The sequence below is a fragment of the Lutra lutra genome, chromosome 8, assembly GCF_902655055.1.
Source record: "Lutra lutra chromosome 8, mLutLut1.2, whole genome shotgun sequence".
Taxonomy (NCBI): Eukaryota; Metazoa; Chordata; class Mammalia; order Carnivora; family Mustelidae; genus Lutra; species Lutra lutra.
The window spans coordinates 31,264,607-31,278,664 of record NC_062285.1 but is presented as its reverse complement, the minus strand read 5'-3'; the positions used below and the strand labels follow the sequence as shown (position 1 = coordinate 31,278,664).

At 40.4% G+C, this 14,058-nt stretch overlaps 1 protein-coding gene across 20 annotated transcripts in view; it reads left to right on the top strand.

Annotated features, from left to right (window-relative positions):
- The window catches only part of PARD3 (par-3 family cell polarity regulator), a 651,514-nt gene that overhangs the window by 625,581 nt on the left and 11,875 nt on the right, over positions 1-14,058 (top strand). For all 20 annotated transcript variants that reach the window (XM_047740436.1, XM_047740438.1, XM_047740440.1 and 17 more), the window contains one exon: positions 5,870-5,990. In XM_047740436.1, the coding sequence (XP_047596392.1) occupies positions 5,870-5,990 (121 nt within the window). The remainder of the gene's footprint in view (positions 1-5,869; positions 5,991-14,058) is intronic.

The window sequence follows — 14,058 nt, the reverse complement described above, 5'->3', positions numbered from 1 at the left end:
GTTTGTGTCTATATGTAGGTGTGTGTGTTTAAAGGAAAGAGGTTTAGAGTGTCTATTATCTTTTGTTGCAATGGAGCACAAGAAAACAAACCCACTGTGCAATCACATTTCAAACCCCTATTTGCATCACATCCATGAACATCCTGTGGATAAAATCAAGACACATGGCCAAGGCCAACATCAAAGGGTATTAGTGCTATAACAAATTAGCACAGTCTTAACAGCTTCTTCTATCAATTTCTGTGGATCTGGGGTCCAGCAACAGCTCAGCTGAATCCTCTGCTTAGGGTCTCATCCAAGTACAATCAAAGAGTCAGCCAGGCTGGGGTCTCACTGGGAGGCTCCACTAGGGAAAGAAGCATTTGATTCCCTGCTCCCGGAGTTGTTGACAGCATTCTGTTCTCTGCAGCTGTAGGATTCAGGGCTGATTTCTTCTTCAAAGCCAGGAGAGAGATACAGACTTGCAAGATGGACACTGCATCTTATATACTCACACAAATGTAATCATATCCATTCCTTGACTTGTATTCCATTTCATTGATAGAAGCAAGTCACAGGCCCTGCCCATACTCAGCGGCGGAGAGTTGTGCAAAGATGTGAATATGTGGAAGGGGGATCATGGAGCCACTGCCACTCTAAAGTCTGTCCATTACCAGTATTTATGTAACAGTTTACCCTGCCACAGGAGCGTGACTTGCAGAATATAAATATATTTATATGTTATAAAATATATACATTATATATATATAAATATAAATATATAATAAATAAATATATATTTATATATAATAAATATATTTATATATATTTAATGATTGTGATGAAGTAATGATCTTAAGAAAGAGAAACACATGCACATGTAAGTTATAAACACTGTAAAACAGTATTTTCTGGTAGAATCAGAAGATGGAAGGAAAGGAGAGGATATTACAGAAAGAAAGATTCGAGTGAATATACCTTCCTCCCTTGTCTTGTGCTAGACATGATAATCACCTCTCCATTTTGGGCACCATGGAAAGCCTGCCACAGTTCGTTCTTTCCCTTTTGTCTTCCCCATCCCATATCATGGTTTCCTTCCTTCTATGGGAAAACTAGTATATTCCAAGGTGGTATTTCTTGCTCAAAAAAAAAAAAAAAAAAAAAGAAAGAAAAGAGTGGTCATTATCCCTTCCATTGAATTCTGGATCTTAAAGCTGTGCCCTCTGTTCTAGCTTTCCAGATTTCTTTTGCATAATTAAAAATGCAAATGTTAAGGTATTTTTAGTCCATAAAGAATTAATCAGTCATATCACAACCCCCTCTCTCTCAGCATATGTTGGTCTGAAAAGATAGGTCAGACCTCCAACCTGCAGGGCAGTGGACCCAGCATTAGATCAGAAGGAGCAGACAGCTTTGGAGAGACAAGACTAGATGGAAATGCCTAGTTGTCTTTTTTTTTTTTTAATATTTTTGTTTCTTGGGCCTGTTATTGGGGGATCACTGGCCTTATCTTGGTGCAGTGGAAGTAAATAGCCTAGAAAAGCAACGTAAGAAACAGGCAGCATCCGCAGAATACAAAGTATAGGTTGCAAGCTAGCTGCCCACAGACCTATTTGGTTTGGTTTTTTGTTTTGTCTCACCTTAGCTCGAAAAAAAGAAAGTAAGCCAGCATTTAAAATTCAGGGAATAGGGGAGAAAACTATAGTTCTGGCTTCTCTGTAAAGAAAAAGAAAATAGAAGGCAACACTAGGCTCACATCCCTTCAGGACAACAATCTACTGAAACGAAGTAAGGGACCCCCTTTCCAGACCAAGCGTATTACTCCTGTTTGTCACAGAACCCACGTGGGTGCTCCCAAGGCCGTCGGCTTTCCTTCCGTCCTTAGTTAATTGCCACACGGGCCTGGGAATTTGTCCCGACTATGACATTTACAGGCTGAATTATTTTCTAAATGGTGTCCATATGGCACCTGCAGTGCTTTCGAATACATACAGATTCCTAGGACCCGCCCATGACTGACTGACTCAGAATCTCTCCAGGCGAGTCTTTGTCAATCAGCATCTTTAAGCAAGCGCCCTGGATGATTCTCATGGACGCAAGAGAACACCTGTTGATGTTTCTTTTCTCACTCGCTGGACCTAAGGCGATGGTCGGATAGCGTGCCTGCAAGGCTCAGGCACAGGATGGACTCCAGAGCTCATGGGCACATAGGATTGTTGCTACAGTTGGCTACTTTTGCAAAGCATGTCGCAGTGGTCCATTCCGAAGGCTATAAAGCCTAGCACTCTGTGTGATCTTCCTCTGATAGGAGAGGGTACAAACCCATGTAATTATGAATGGGAAAGATTTGAATTCTATATAATTCAGGATTACACTGTTCATGCTGGACTAGGAATCTCCATAGTGGGTGAGCCAATGTATCCTTGTTTTAGTGCTGTCAGAAAGACATCCAGATAATTACTGAACCAAAACCAACCACCGTCATTTAGTTGAAAATTTATATATATACACACACATAAAAGTATAAAAGAAAGTTCCAATTGGACTAAAAAAAAATGTATAAGGGAAGGCTGTGTTGGTGTTAGACTTAAATTGTCTTATGTCTGTGGGGATTCTTAGGAAAAAACTATCTCTGGGATGCCTGGGTGGCTCAGTTGGTTAAAAGTCTGCCTTCAGCTCAGGTCATGATTCCAGAGTTCTGGAATCGAGTCCCATCTCCGGCTCCCTAATCAGTGGGGAGTCTGCTTCTCCCTCTGCCTGCTGCTCCCCTGTTTGTGCTCTCTCTCTCTCTCTCTCAGTCTCTCTGGCAAATAAATAAATAAAATCTTTTTTAAAAAGGAAAAGAAAAAACCATCTCTGTAATTGTCCTCTTCATCCCTCGTTTCTGTAGAAGTTATGATTTACTAGCTTGTCATTAAGAGTTGTATTGTCTCTCTCGCCCATCTGATAACTCCTGTGGCATCTGTGTTATTCCCCCACACATAAAATAATGAGCAACCTAAATTGTCAATGAACCTAAATGTAAGTTGATTGGGATGTGTAGGCCTTAGCCACTAATGCTAATGAATATTTAAAATTTCCGTTGGCTTTCTTGGCAGAAGAGCTAACCAGGAACTTTAGATGTCCAAATGTGAATTATTGGCCCGTTATAGACTGGCCTGAGAAACAGAGCAAGCAGTTGCAAGGGATTCATTCATGAAGCCAGGATGTCACCTTCAGACTGCCAACTGTCGTCCCCAAGGATGCTTGATTGTCTTCCAGTCTTTGGAAGTCATCATCAATCATGAAAACCATTGCGGCCTGTTTTTCAGTTTCAATCCTTAATGTGGCTTCGCTAGTCTTAGGCAAGTGGGTTGCCGTTCTCTAGAGCAAAGGAGGAAAGGAAGCAAAGGAAAAGAGAGGGAAACAGTGTCTCTACAGCTGCTGAGGTTTGAAATAAGGGCAGAAGAGACTTCCAGAACTTGGCTGTCACTGTAAAAAACATTGAGGTCACCAGAATTTAAAATTAAGAACACTGGGTCAACTTCCTGTGTTGGGAGATTTGCACTTTCAATTAACCACAAATGGTAGGAGATCAGTTTTCATCAGTGGTTTGGACTTCATGAACCTAATAATTATAGGGTTAAAACTGTCTATGCTACATGAAAATAACCGGGAAATATTTCTAGTCAGACCTGTAAAATATTTTGTCAGTCAAGCCTCCTACGATCCTCATATTAAAAGCTCTGGAAAGTATTCCAGGAACAAAAAAGTCACAGTTGGAGAAACAGCAGTGAGATGAACGAATGCTCACTTCCTATCTCAGGAACTATCTTTGTGCCTGCATTATCGCAGCTTCACATGGAGAGAGGAGTTGCAGGGATTGGGTACTATGTTGGGAAGCCATTATTGAAAGTGCATGTGTTAAAAAAAAATATAAGATGCTTTATATGTTTCTTGAAAACCAGTGGGAATAACAACCTGCTCAGCTCAAGAGTATGGAGGGGAAGTTTTAAGCGGTATCCAGACGTGGGCTGAAGCCTTGTCAAGTAGCACATTGTACAGACCCATTAGCCTTTAATGTTCTCAGGGTGATCTGTTCAAAATATTTGTCAGAAGAAAAAAGGGAAGACAGGGTTTTATTGACTGGAAAAATAATGAAACTGGGAGTATTGACAGAATGTTCCAGAAGCTCTAATAAAATTAATAGCAACAAAAAGATGATAGGGATCTACCCAGTAGATTAAATGATGAAAGACTATCCCATATTCTTAGAAGATGTTCATATTGTCCTATATGCAAATATTTTCAATCTGAGATTCTTAAACCTTTAGAATTTTTAAAAACACATGGAATCATATGAAGATATATATTAGAGAATTTTATGTACTCCACTATGGCAGACTTCCTCTTTCCAAGCTATCTCTGACAAATTACATGACCCAGGGCGGGTGTGCAGCTAGAGGAACTCAGAATCATACTGAGTAACCAGGGTAACATGTTTTCAGTGAAGAGACCCCGTCTTCTAGGAGCTTATAGCTCTCCTTTCTGTGAGCAGCTTGGAGGGTATAGTTGATAAATACAAGGCTTGATTCTCACCCTCAAGGAGTCCGATGTGTCACTGCGGAGACAGCATGTACCTAATGTGCTTGAATAGCTCTCCTGATAGGACATGACTTCGTCCTCAGGGGATAACATAGACCAAAAGTGCCATGAGATTTAAAATTGTTTTAACTTGGCCATCTCTGCAACTCTTGCCAAAGACTGTTTTTAAAATCTGTATGACTGGGGCGCCTGGGTGGCTCAGTGGGTTAAGCCGCTGCCTTCGGCTCAGGTCATGATCTCAGAGTCCTGGGATCGAGCCCCGCATCGGGCTCTCAGCAGGGAGCCTGCTTCCTCCTCTCTCTCTGCCTGCCTCTCTGCCTGCTTGTGATCTCTCTGTCAAATTAAAAAAAAAAAAAATCTTTAAAATCTGTATGACTTTATAAAGCAGGGGCTTTGGAGTCTGGTATGTGTTTTACTAAGGGACATAACACGGCACAGCAAAATCAGGGATGGACTGGGCTCCAGAAGAATCTGGATTCCAGCCTCCCCTCCCCGTTGATGGGAAGACCGCAGACAAGTCACGAAAGTCAGTTTCTGTGTGTGTGTGTGTGTGTGTGTGTGTGTGTGTGTGTGGTGAGAGAGAGAAATACTACCATCTGTATCTATCTTAAAAGCTTTTTGTGAGAATTAAAATTTAATGCTATCAAAAAAGAAGGCAGCATTATTATCAGCTAACTGGTGAAATCAAACTGCCACCCAAAGTTATTTTTTTAAATGCTTGTCCTTTACGCTGTGAGACCTGCCTTTTGTATATAGATAACTCCTAAACAGAAACTTTATATGACGGCATTATGAAAATGATACTGCACGCTCGTGAGTCTGTGTTGTTACTTGGTTGTTCGTTGTTGCAACTAGGATATTTAGAGCAAAATGATTATCATGTCCAATTCATATGTATATAAAACCCCACACCTCAGAGATATTAAGTGCCTTAGTCTGAGAAGGCGGGGGAGCGAGGATGGGCCCCTGGTATTTCTGTCTCGTAATGCAATGTCCTTTCCAAAAAAATGTTGCTGCCAGCACCTTGCCAGCTTACAGAAAGGAAATGAAGCTTTTAAAGTACCGCATAAAACAGGAATGTCTAAAAATACTGCTTGCCCTCTGGAATATCTGAAGTAAGTCTTCAATAAGTCTTAATCATAAGAACAAAATGAAAGCATTTTAAGTGCCCAGAGACTGTTTTATAAACTCACTGCCTCTTAAGCGGCGTCCTTCCACAGCCAGCTGCCATTTCCTTCCCCTAGCAACTGCCCATCACAGATTGTGTCTCTGAAGGGTGTTCATTGCTGCCCCTTCTCTCTTTTAGCAACAGATCAACTCCTAGCAACCATGATCGGATACAGCGTCTACGGCAAGAATTTCAGCAAGCGAAGCAGGATGAAGATGTAGAAGATCGGCGACGTACCTATAGCTTTGAGCAACCCTGGGTGAGTGTGCGGTTCGGCAGCACAGAGAACAGTCTGACAACTTGCCTGCAGTAAAGAGCCACTGAGCTCTGACCTTCGTCCTTTATGAAACAAGACAAGATGGAGCCAAATTCCTTTGACCTTTAACATATTGACCTTTTCCTCATTTCCATCTGGGTTTCATCATTGCTAATTTCATTTTATATCGTGTTGCACCATCTGTCCATTGCATAATCAGTTGCATTTGCCTTATGACAAGACATAGCCAAGGGATTCTTGCTCTCAACTAGGCACTTTTTTTTTTAACTTTAGTAAATATTTTTCTATATACATTTTTCTCAGAATCAGAGCCAGAATAAATTAGTTCAACTTTTGGCTACACGAAAGTATAGTATTTAGGAATTCTTGATTCTTTATTCTCCCTCATCCCCTTTGTGTATTTGTGGAATCCCTCTGGTTTAGCTGCCCATATCCCTGTTCTAGTGTGTCCTGCTCACAGCCATCACAGTGGTTTTTCTAAAGCAAAATTTTGAATGGCCTCTCAAGGCCCAGAAGAGAGAGTCCAAATTCTACAGAGTGCCGTGCTAATCCCCCTAAGTCCAGCCCCAGACTTGTGCTCTGTTCTTGTGTTTTGCCTTGGAGAAGATGGGATTGCTGGGAATGGGAGGCACTGGAGGAGATTTGGTGGGGGTGGGAGGGGATGGAGAGGTTCAAGATGATGGGAATTTTGAGGAATCTCTTTGGAAACTTGAGAGAGAATCTGTGAGAGGTGAACTTATAAGCTACTTGAGGTAGGAGGTTCTAGCTGAGAGTATTACTAAGTCTAGTCAACATTGTACTGTGCCCATAGCCAACAGGACTTAGAGGACTGGGAATAGAACAATGTTTGGATTAATTCAGTGGTGGGGATTGGCAAGACACACATGACAGAAACTCAGGGAAGGCACTCTGGAGGCCTGGGGAAGATGCTGGTGGAGCATTGCCCAGGTTGGGTGAGTACAGCTCAAGGAAGCATTACCCCAGTTGCCTGGGAGGATGCAAGAAAGGTCGGTGGTCTACGGATTGGAAAGCGTAGGGGGCTGTGGGCAAGAGGATATATTTTTTTAGAGTCCAGGATCTTGGAGGTAGGACAATTCTAGATGATTTGAGGTCAAAAGTATCCCATCCATGTGATTCCTGAAGTAGATGAGAGATTAAGGTCCAAAAAGTTCATGAGTTCAGTTCAGTGCACTGGAATTATAATTACACTAGATATTTGTGGAAGTAGGACTAGGAGGAATAGTAGTGTTAGAAAGGGCTTAAAGTGGAAAAAAAAAAAATCCTGTTTTATTTGGGAAAGGGTATGTACCCAGCTGACCCAGAATTGAGAGGTTGGTTATTTTGTAGGGAAGCAGAGATAAAGGCAGAAATGTAGTCGGAGGCTTCAAAGCTAGATTAGGAGTTTGAAGAAAGATGGTATCAGTACAGAGCACAGGCCTATTGGCCAGGCGATCTGGCTCCTCAGGCCTCTTTTCTGATGTTGTAAACCAAGAGAGTTAGAGTAGATGGTTGAGTGCTGGTTATTAAACCCTTTGTTATAAAATGAAAATTTAAGAGGAAGCTGAGTGCGTAAGGCAAAGCAGATAGAAGGAGAGCTTCTTCGAGTGTGGTCCACAGACCAGCACTTTGAACTGTCACTTCGAAGCTTGTTATAATTGCACATTCTCTGGCCCTGCCTCAGACCTTCTGGATCTCAACCTCTCTGGGTGCAGCCCAGGAATCTATATTTTAACAAGGCCTGGAAGATAATTTTGAGATAGAAGAAGGAAAAATGGAAGAAGTGGTGCCACCTCAGTTCAAGTGAGGAAGGTGGAAACTTAGAGCAGGCAATTGGCAAAATGAGACCAACATCCAAGAGTAAGACCTGATTGTGAAATCAAGCCCAGACTAACTTTGGGAGGTTGTAAAACAAGTTCAGCAGATATAATATCTAGGAAAATTTCTAATTGTGTTCCTGCAACAATATTTATTAATGGCATTGTTTTTCTAAAACATTTATTTTTTAGTTGATTAAGTAAATTGAGTCATTCCCAGGTAGCAGCATGACTGAATTATGTTAATCTATTTATATTGTTTGGCATAATTGACTCAGTCTCTTCCTACTAGGTTTCCTAAAGCATGGTTCTTTCTTTTTTTTTTTTTAATTAAGTTTTTAATTTTAATTCCAGTATAGTTCACACAGTGTTATGGTAGTTTCAGGTGTACAATATAGTGATTCAACACTTTCATGTAACAACAGGTGCACTCCTTAATCCCTATCACCTATTCACCCATTCCCCCCCCCCACTCACCTCCCCTCTGATAACCATCAGTTTGTTCTCTGTAGTTAAGAGTCTGTTTCTTGGTTTCTCTCTCTCTCTCTCTCTTTTCCTTTGCTCATTTGTTTTGTTTCTTAAATTCCACATATGAGCAAAATCATATGGTATTTATCTTTCTCTGATTTTGCTTAACATTATACTCTCTAGCTCCATTCATGTTATTGCAAATGGCAAGATTTCATTCCTTTTGATGGCTGAGTAATATTCCATTGTGTGTATTCCACATCTCCTTTATCCATTCATGTATCAGCAGACGCTCAGGCTACTTCCATAACTTGCCAATTGTAAATAATGCTGCAATAAACATAGGGCTGCATGTATCCCTTTGAATTCGTGTTTTTGTATTCTTTGGATAAATATCCAGTAATGCAATTACTGGATTGTAAGGTAGTTCTATTTTTAACTTTTTGAGGAAACTCCATACTATTTTCCACAGTGGCTGCATCAGTTTGCATTCCCAACAACAGTGCATGAGGCATCGTCAGCAACACTTGCTTTTCATACTGTTGATTTTAGTCATTCTGATAGGTGTGAGGTGATATTGTAGTTTTGATTTGCATTTCCCTGATGATAGGTGATGTTGAGCATCTTTTCGTGTGTCTGTTGGCCTTCTGGATGTCTTTTTTGGATAAATGTCTGTTCAGGTCTTCTGGCCATTTTTTAATTGGGTTACTTGGTTTTTGGGAATTGAGTTGTATCAGTTCTTTATATATTTTGGATACTAACCCTTTTCAGATATGTCATTTGCAAATATCTTCACCCATTTGGTAAGCTGCCTTTTAGTTTTGTTGATTGTTTCTTTTCCTGGGCAAAAGCTTTTTATTTTGATAAAATAAAAGCAAACTATTGATAAAGTAGTTTTTATAGTCCCAATACTTTATTTTGCTTTTATTTCACTTGCCTCAGGAGACATATCTAGAAATATGTTGCTACAGCCAATGTCGGAGAAGTTACTGCCTGTGCTCTCTTTTAGGATTTTTATGGTTTCAGGTCTCACATTTAGGTCTTTAATCCATTTTGAGTTTATTTTTGTGTACGGTGAAAGAAAATGGTCCAGTTTCATTCTTTTGCATGTGGCTGTCAGGTTTAACCAACACCATTTGTTGAAGAGACAGTCTTTTCCCCACTGGATGCTTTTTCCTGCTTCGATGAAGATTAATTGACCACATAATAGTGAATTCATTTCCAAGTTTTCTATTCTGTTCCATTATCTGTGTGTCTATTTTTTGTGCTAGTACCATACGCTCTTGATCTCTTCAGCTTTGTAATAGAAGCCGATGTCTGGAATTTTGATGCCTTCAGTTTTGCTTTCTTTTTCAGGGTTGCTTTGGCTATTTGGGGTCTTTCGTGGTCCCATAGAAATTTTAGGATTGTTTGTTCTAGTTCTGTGAAAAAAATGCTATTGGTATTTTGATAGGGATTGCACTAAATGTGTAAATCGCTTTGGGTAGTATAGATATTTTAACAATATCTGTTCTTCCAATCCATGAGCATGGAATGTCTTTACATTTCTTTGTGTCCTCTTCAATTTCTTTCATCAACATTTTATAGTTTTGGAGTACAGACCTTTCACCTCTTTGGTTAATTAAGCTTATTCCTGAGTATTTTATTATTTTTGGTGCACTTGTAAATGGGATTTTTCTCTTCTTTTCTCTTTCTGTTGCTTTATTATTAGTGTATAGAAGTACAGCAGATTTCTGTACATTGGTTTTGAATCCTGTGTCTTTTACTGAATTCATTTATCAGTTCTCATAGTTTTTTGGTGGAGTCTTTTGGGTTTTCTATATGTAGTGTCATGTCACCTGGAACTAGCCGAAGTTTTACTTCTTCCTTATTAATTGGGATGCCTTTTATTTCTTTTTGTTGTCTGATTGCTTTGGGACTCCCAGCACTATGCTGAACAAAAGTGGTGAGAAGAGTGAACATCCCGTCTTGTGCCTGACCTTAAGGGAAGCTCTCAGTTTTTCCCCATTGAGTATGATGTTCTCAGTGGGTTTTTCATAGATGGTCTTTATGATGTTGAGGTATATTCCCTCTGGGCCTACTTTTTTGAGGGTTTTTATTGTGAATGGATGTTGTACTTTGTCAGATGCTTTTTCTGCATCTATTGACATGATCAGATGGTTTTTACCCTCTCTTATTGATGTGATGTATCATGTCAATGGATTTGAAGCAGGATTCTCTTTTGAGGTGTGGTAAACATCCTTAGCTATGTATATTTGCACAGAAAGGCTGAAAAGAGGAAAGAGTACGGTGGTCACCTGAGGGAGAAGACCAATGCTATATGAAAATGGTTCTCAAACACAGAGTCCTGACCAGCAAGAGCCTGCCTGGGTTTCTTAGTCCCCATACCACACTGTGAGGAGCAGCAGAATACCTCTTTACTTTACTTGGGAATGTAGATTTCAAACCAGAATTAAATAATTAATTATTTAGTTGATCAGATGTATTGAGTGCTTATTGCTGTGTTCTAGTCAGTGTGTTTGGTATGGGAGGACAAAGACGGGAAGGAAAGACTACCCTTAGAACTCTTCAGTCGAGCCGATCCAAAAGAAAAGAGTATTTTGTACAGTTTGTGATACAGGTGTGCACAGAGTATTAAGCACAGAGGAACCATGGCCAAATCAGTGTGACTGGTTAGGAAAGGCTTGAAAGATGACCTCGGTGTTCACTTTGGGGGCCGTGCACATCTTCTCTGTATCATTTCAATTTCAAGTACACGTGCTGGCATGTACTTGAAAGAAAGAACACCTCACTGAAGTTGAAATATATTTTAAATATATAACTTTGAGAAAGAGAGAAACATGTATTTGGGAACTCAGATTGATTGGACTTCTGGTTGCTGACATTGTATCCCCATGCAAATGTCCAAATTTGTTTGAGGCTAAATGAGCATTTCATACTTCTTAGGTGTAGATGTTTTTCATTGGAAGATGTGGAAATGATTTAATACCAATTTTGATTCATTTATACGGGTTTTTTTTTTCTTAATGGTAGTGGGGAATATGTTGGCATAGACTTCTATTTATCTGCTTAATACAATCCTGTCAGGGAAAATGTTTGAGAAAATCTTACACATCCAGAAACTCACCTACTGAAGGTCATAGGCCAAATCATTGTATAACAAAATGCCATCGCAACTTTAGACTGACCACTTGGCTTGTATTATCATTTCCTGTAATGAGTGAGTGGGGAATTATTTGGATGACAAGCTGATTACTATAAGAATGGAATAATTTCCTAAATTGTGGGTCAGAAGTTGACCTTTTCTTTCTTTTTGTTTTTTAATTTTCAAACAATTGGGATCTTGCTGTGTACTCTCCTTTCTGCTAATCATATAAATGGGCTTCAAGTGACTGTAATTCTACCTAGTGTATTAATTTTCCTACCAATTCTCATTGTTGCCTTAATAAGAGCTGCTCAGTTGTTCAAAATGTAGCTGGGTGTATGGTTTTTGTTATGTTTTATAAAATGAGCTTTGAGTGTCTTAGAGTCTTTTTCTTTTCTTTTCCTGTATGTACTCTGACCTTGAAAGGTCACTGTGTTTGGAAAGGATGAAACTGTGATCTCACCCATTAGAATGGTTTGCAGTCATTCTCGTTATAAGGAGCCACAAACTCATCTTCAAACTATGTGTCCGTCTTAGTCCACAGTAGTTGAAATTGCCATGCTTGCTGGAAATGCCACACGCAAAATGCAACCAGATGTATCACACAGAAAAAGATCCAAGCCAATTACTTTACATACAGAGAGCCATGCTGCAGAAAATTCATCCAAGTAGCCCTTTTCCATTCATCCATTTTCAAAATGTTCTCCCTAAATTCCAGTAGTGTGGAATGCACCTGTTACTGGGCTTTTGTTCAAAATAATGTTTGGGCCTGAGGGAGCTGATTTGTGGCACAAAAGGTCTTTAGAGGAGCAGAGGCCCAGAAAATTTCCTTACCTCCATAATTAAAGTGAATTCTATCCCAAGTTGGGTAAGAAAAGAAGAAGGAGAAGAAGAAGGAGAAGGAGAAGGAGAAAAAGCAACTTCTTCCCTGGTGTCGTGCCAGGTACAACATAAATAAAGCAGCAAGTTGTTTTAAATCTTTCTTAAGATAATGGAACAATAGCTGAGGTTAGGGTTATTATCGCAGAGCTCAGATATGGACAGGACTTAGTGTTGCTTTTAAAAGAATTAAATTGCAGGCTGCAGACAGAAGTACAGTATGCTGTTAAAACTTTGCAGATACCTGAGTGTTGCCCACAAGGAGACTTGCTGGCTGAGGCGGTTGATAGATGGGATAATGGAGCCTTTAATAGCTATATTGCTAAATCCTTTCCATCCCGGGTTGGTAGTGACTGAAAGTAGTTTAGTCCTTCAGATGGAAAATTGATCCTCTGCGATGTGAATACCCTCTTCTCCCCCAAGCTTTCTTCCTAGCTGTCTTTAAACAAATAATAAAAAAAAAATCTGTCCTTTTCTCCATTTTTCTGTCTTGCACTTTTAATGGCTCCTCTTCCCTTTTTAGGGTTTTGTCTGCTTTAATTAGCAAGCCAGTCGGTAGTACACAGCCACTCCACGCCCCCAAATTGTCTTCCCTGTACCTGGGGAATCGGAGCAAATGATGCTTTTGTTTTGGTTTTCATCTTTCTTAAGACTTCAAGAGTATATGCTCTGATTTTCTTATAATGGGGCTCCATGCCTTGACTCAAAAAACACCTTCTCGGTTGAAGGCCTCGCAGTTCACATTGGGTGGAAATCACCTCCCTTAGAAGTCGACCTGGAGAAAGCCATTTCCGCAGGAAAGGGAGGGCCCTTTACTCATGGCCAAAGCCCCCACGCTGCTGCAAAGCAGACCCCTTTCTTGTAGCCCCAGGACCCGTCCCCCCAGCCAAAGGTTCCATGACCAGTGAGCTGTGCCACCCACAGAGGTGTCCGGTAGTGGAAACGAGTGACTCTGCTTTAGGCTGCCATTAGCACGTGACACTAGAGAGCTCGCCTGTTCTGTAGAGCTGCTCTGTATTTTCAACCTACCTGCTGTTTGAGGGCGGGGCGGCGGGGAAAAGTAGATCCGGACACTGGTTGGGAAAGAGGAGATAGAGACAAACGGTGTATAAAAATCAAACATGCATTTATAAAAACTTTATGAGGGAAACTGGTATGCTCTGCAGATTTTTCAAGCATTAGTCACATCATTAGTAGCAATTAAGCTTTTCAATATTCAGAACCCACAAGAGTTCGATCGATAGTTATAGAAGTACCTTGGGTGATGGGGTAGAGGTGGAGGGCTGCGAAGGCGGGATCAATAGGCAAAAGTTAACTTTGTCTTGATTAAAAGTTTTTAGTGGGTCCGCTTCAGAAAATAATTACCAAGATTAGCAGTTGCCCCTTTTGAAAAAGAATAAACGTTTTACACTCTTTACGTGATTCAGTGGCGTAGCTGTTCTTCCTGCCCGCTACCAAATGTGTAAATTACCATTTTTATCAGCACGTGGGATGTATATTAGGGTTGCAGCACATTTGAATTGCTGAAATGGGGACTCCAGATCTCAGGTGGGCGTGTGTTCTTTCAGTGATCGTGGCCGTCATCTTCACCACAGCTTTGCCTCCGAAGCAGACAAACTTTTTGTAGCTCATTTTTGCTTTCAATATGTGCCCTTTGAATGTATGGGAAAATTTGGGAATTTTGATCATTGATAATTTAAATAGGAAAGTCACTCAAAAGTATCATTTAGATGGGCTCCTGGGT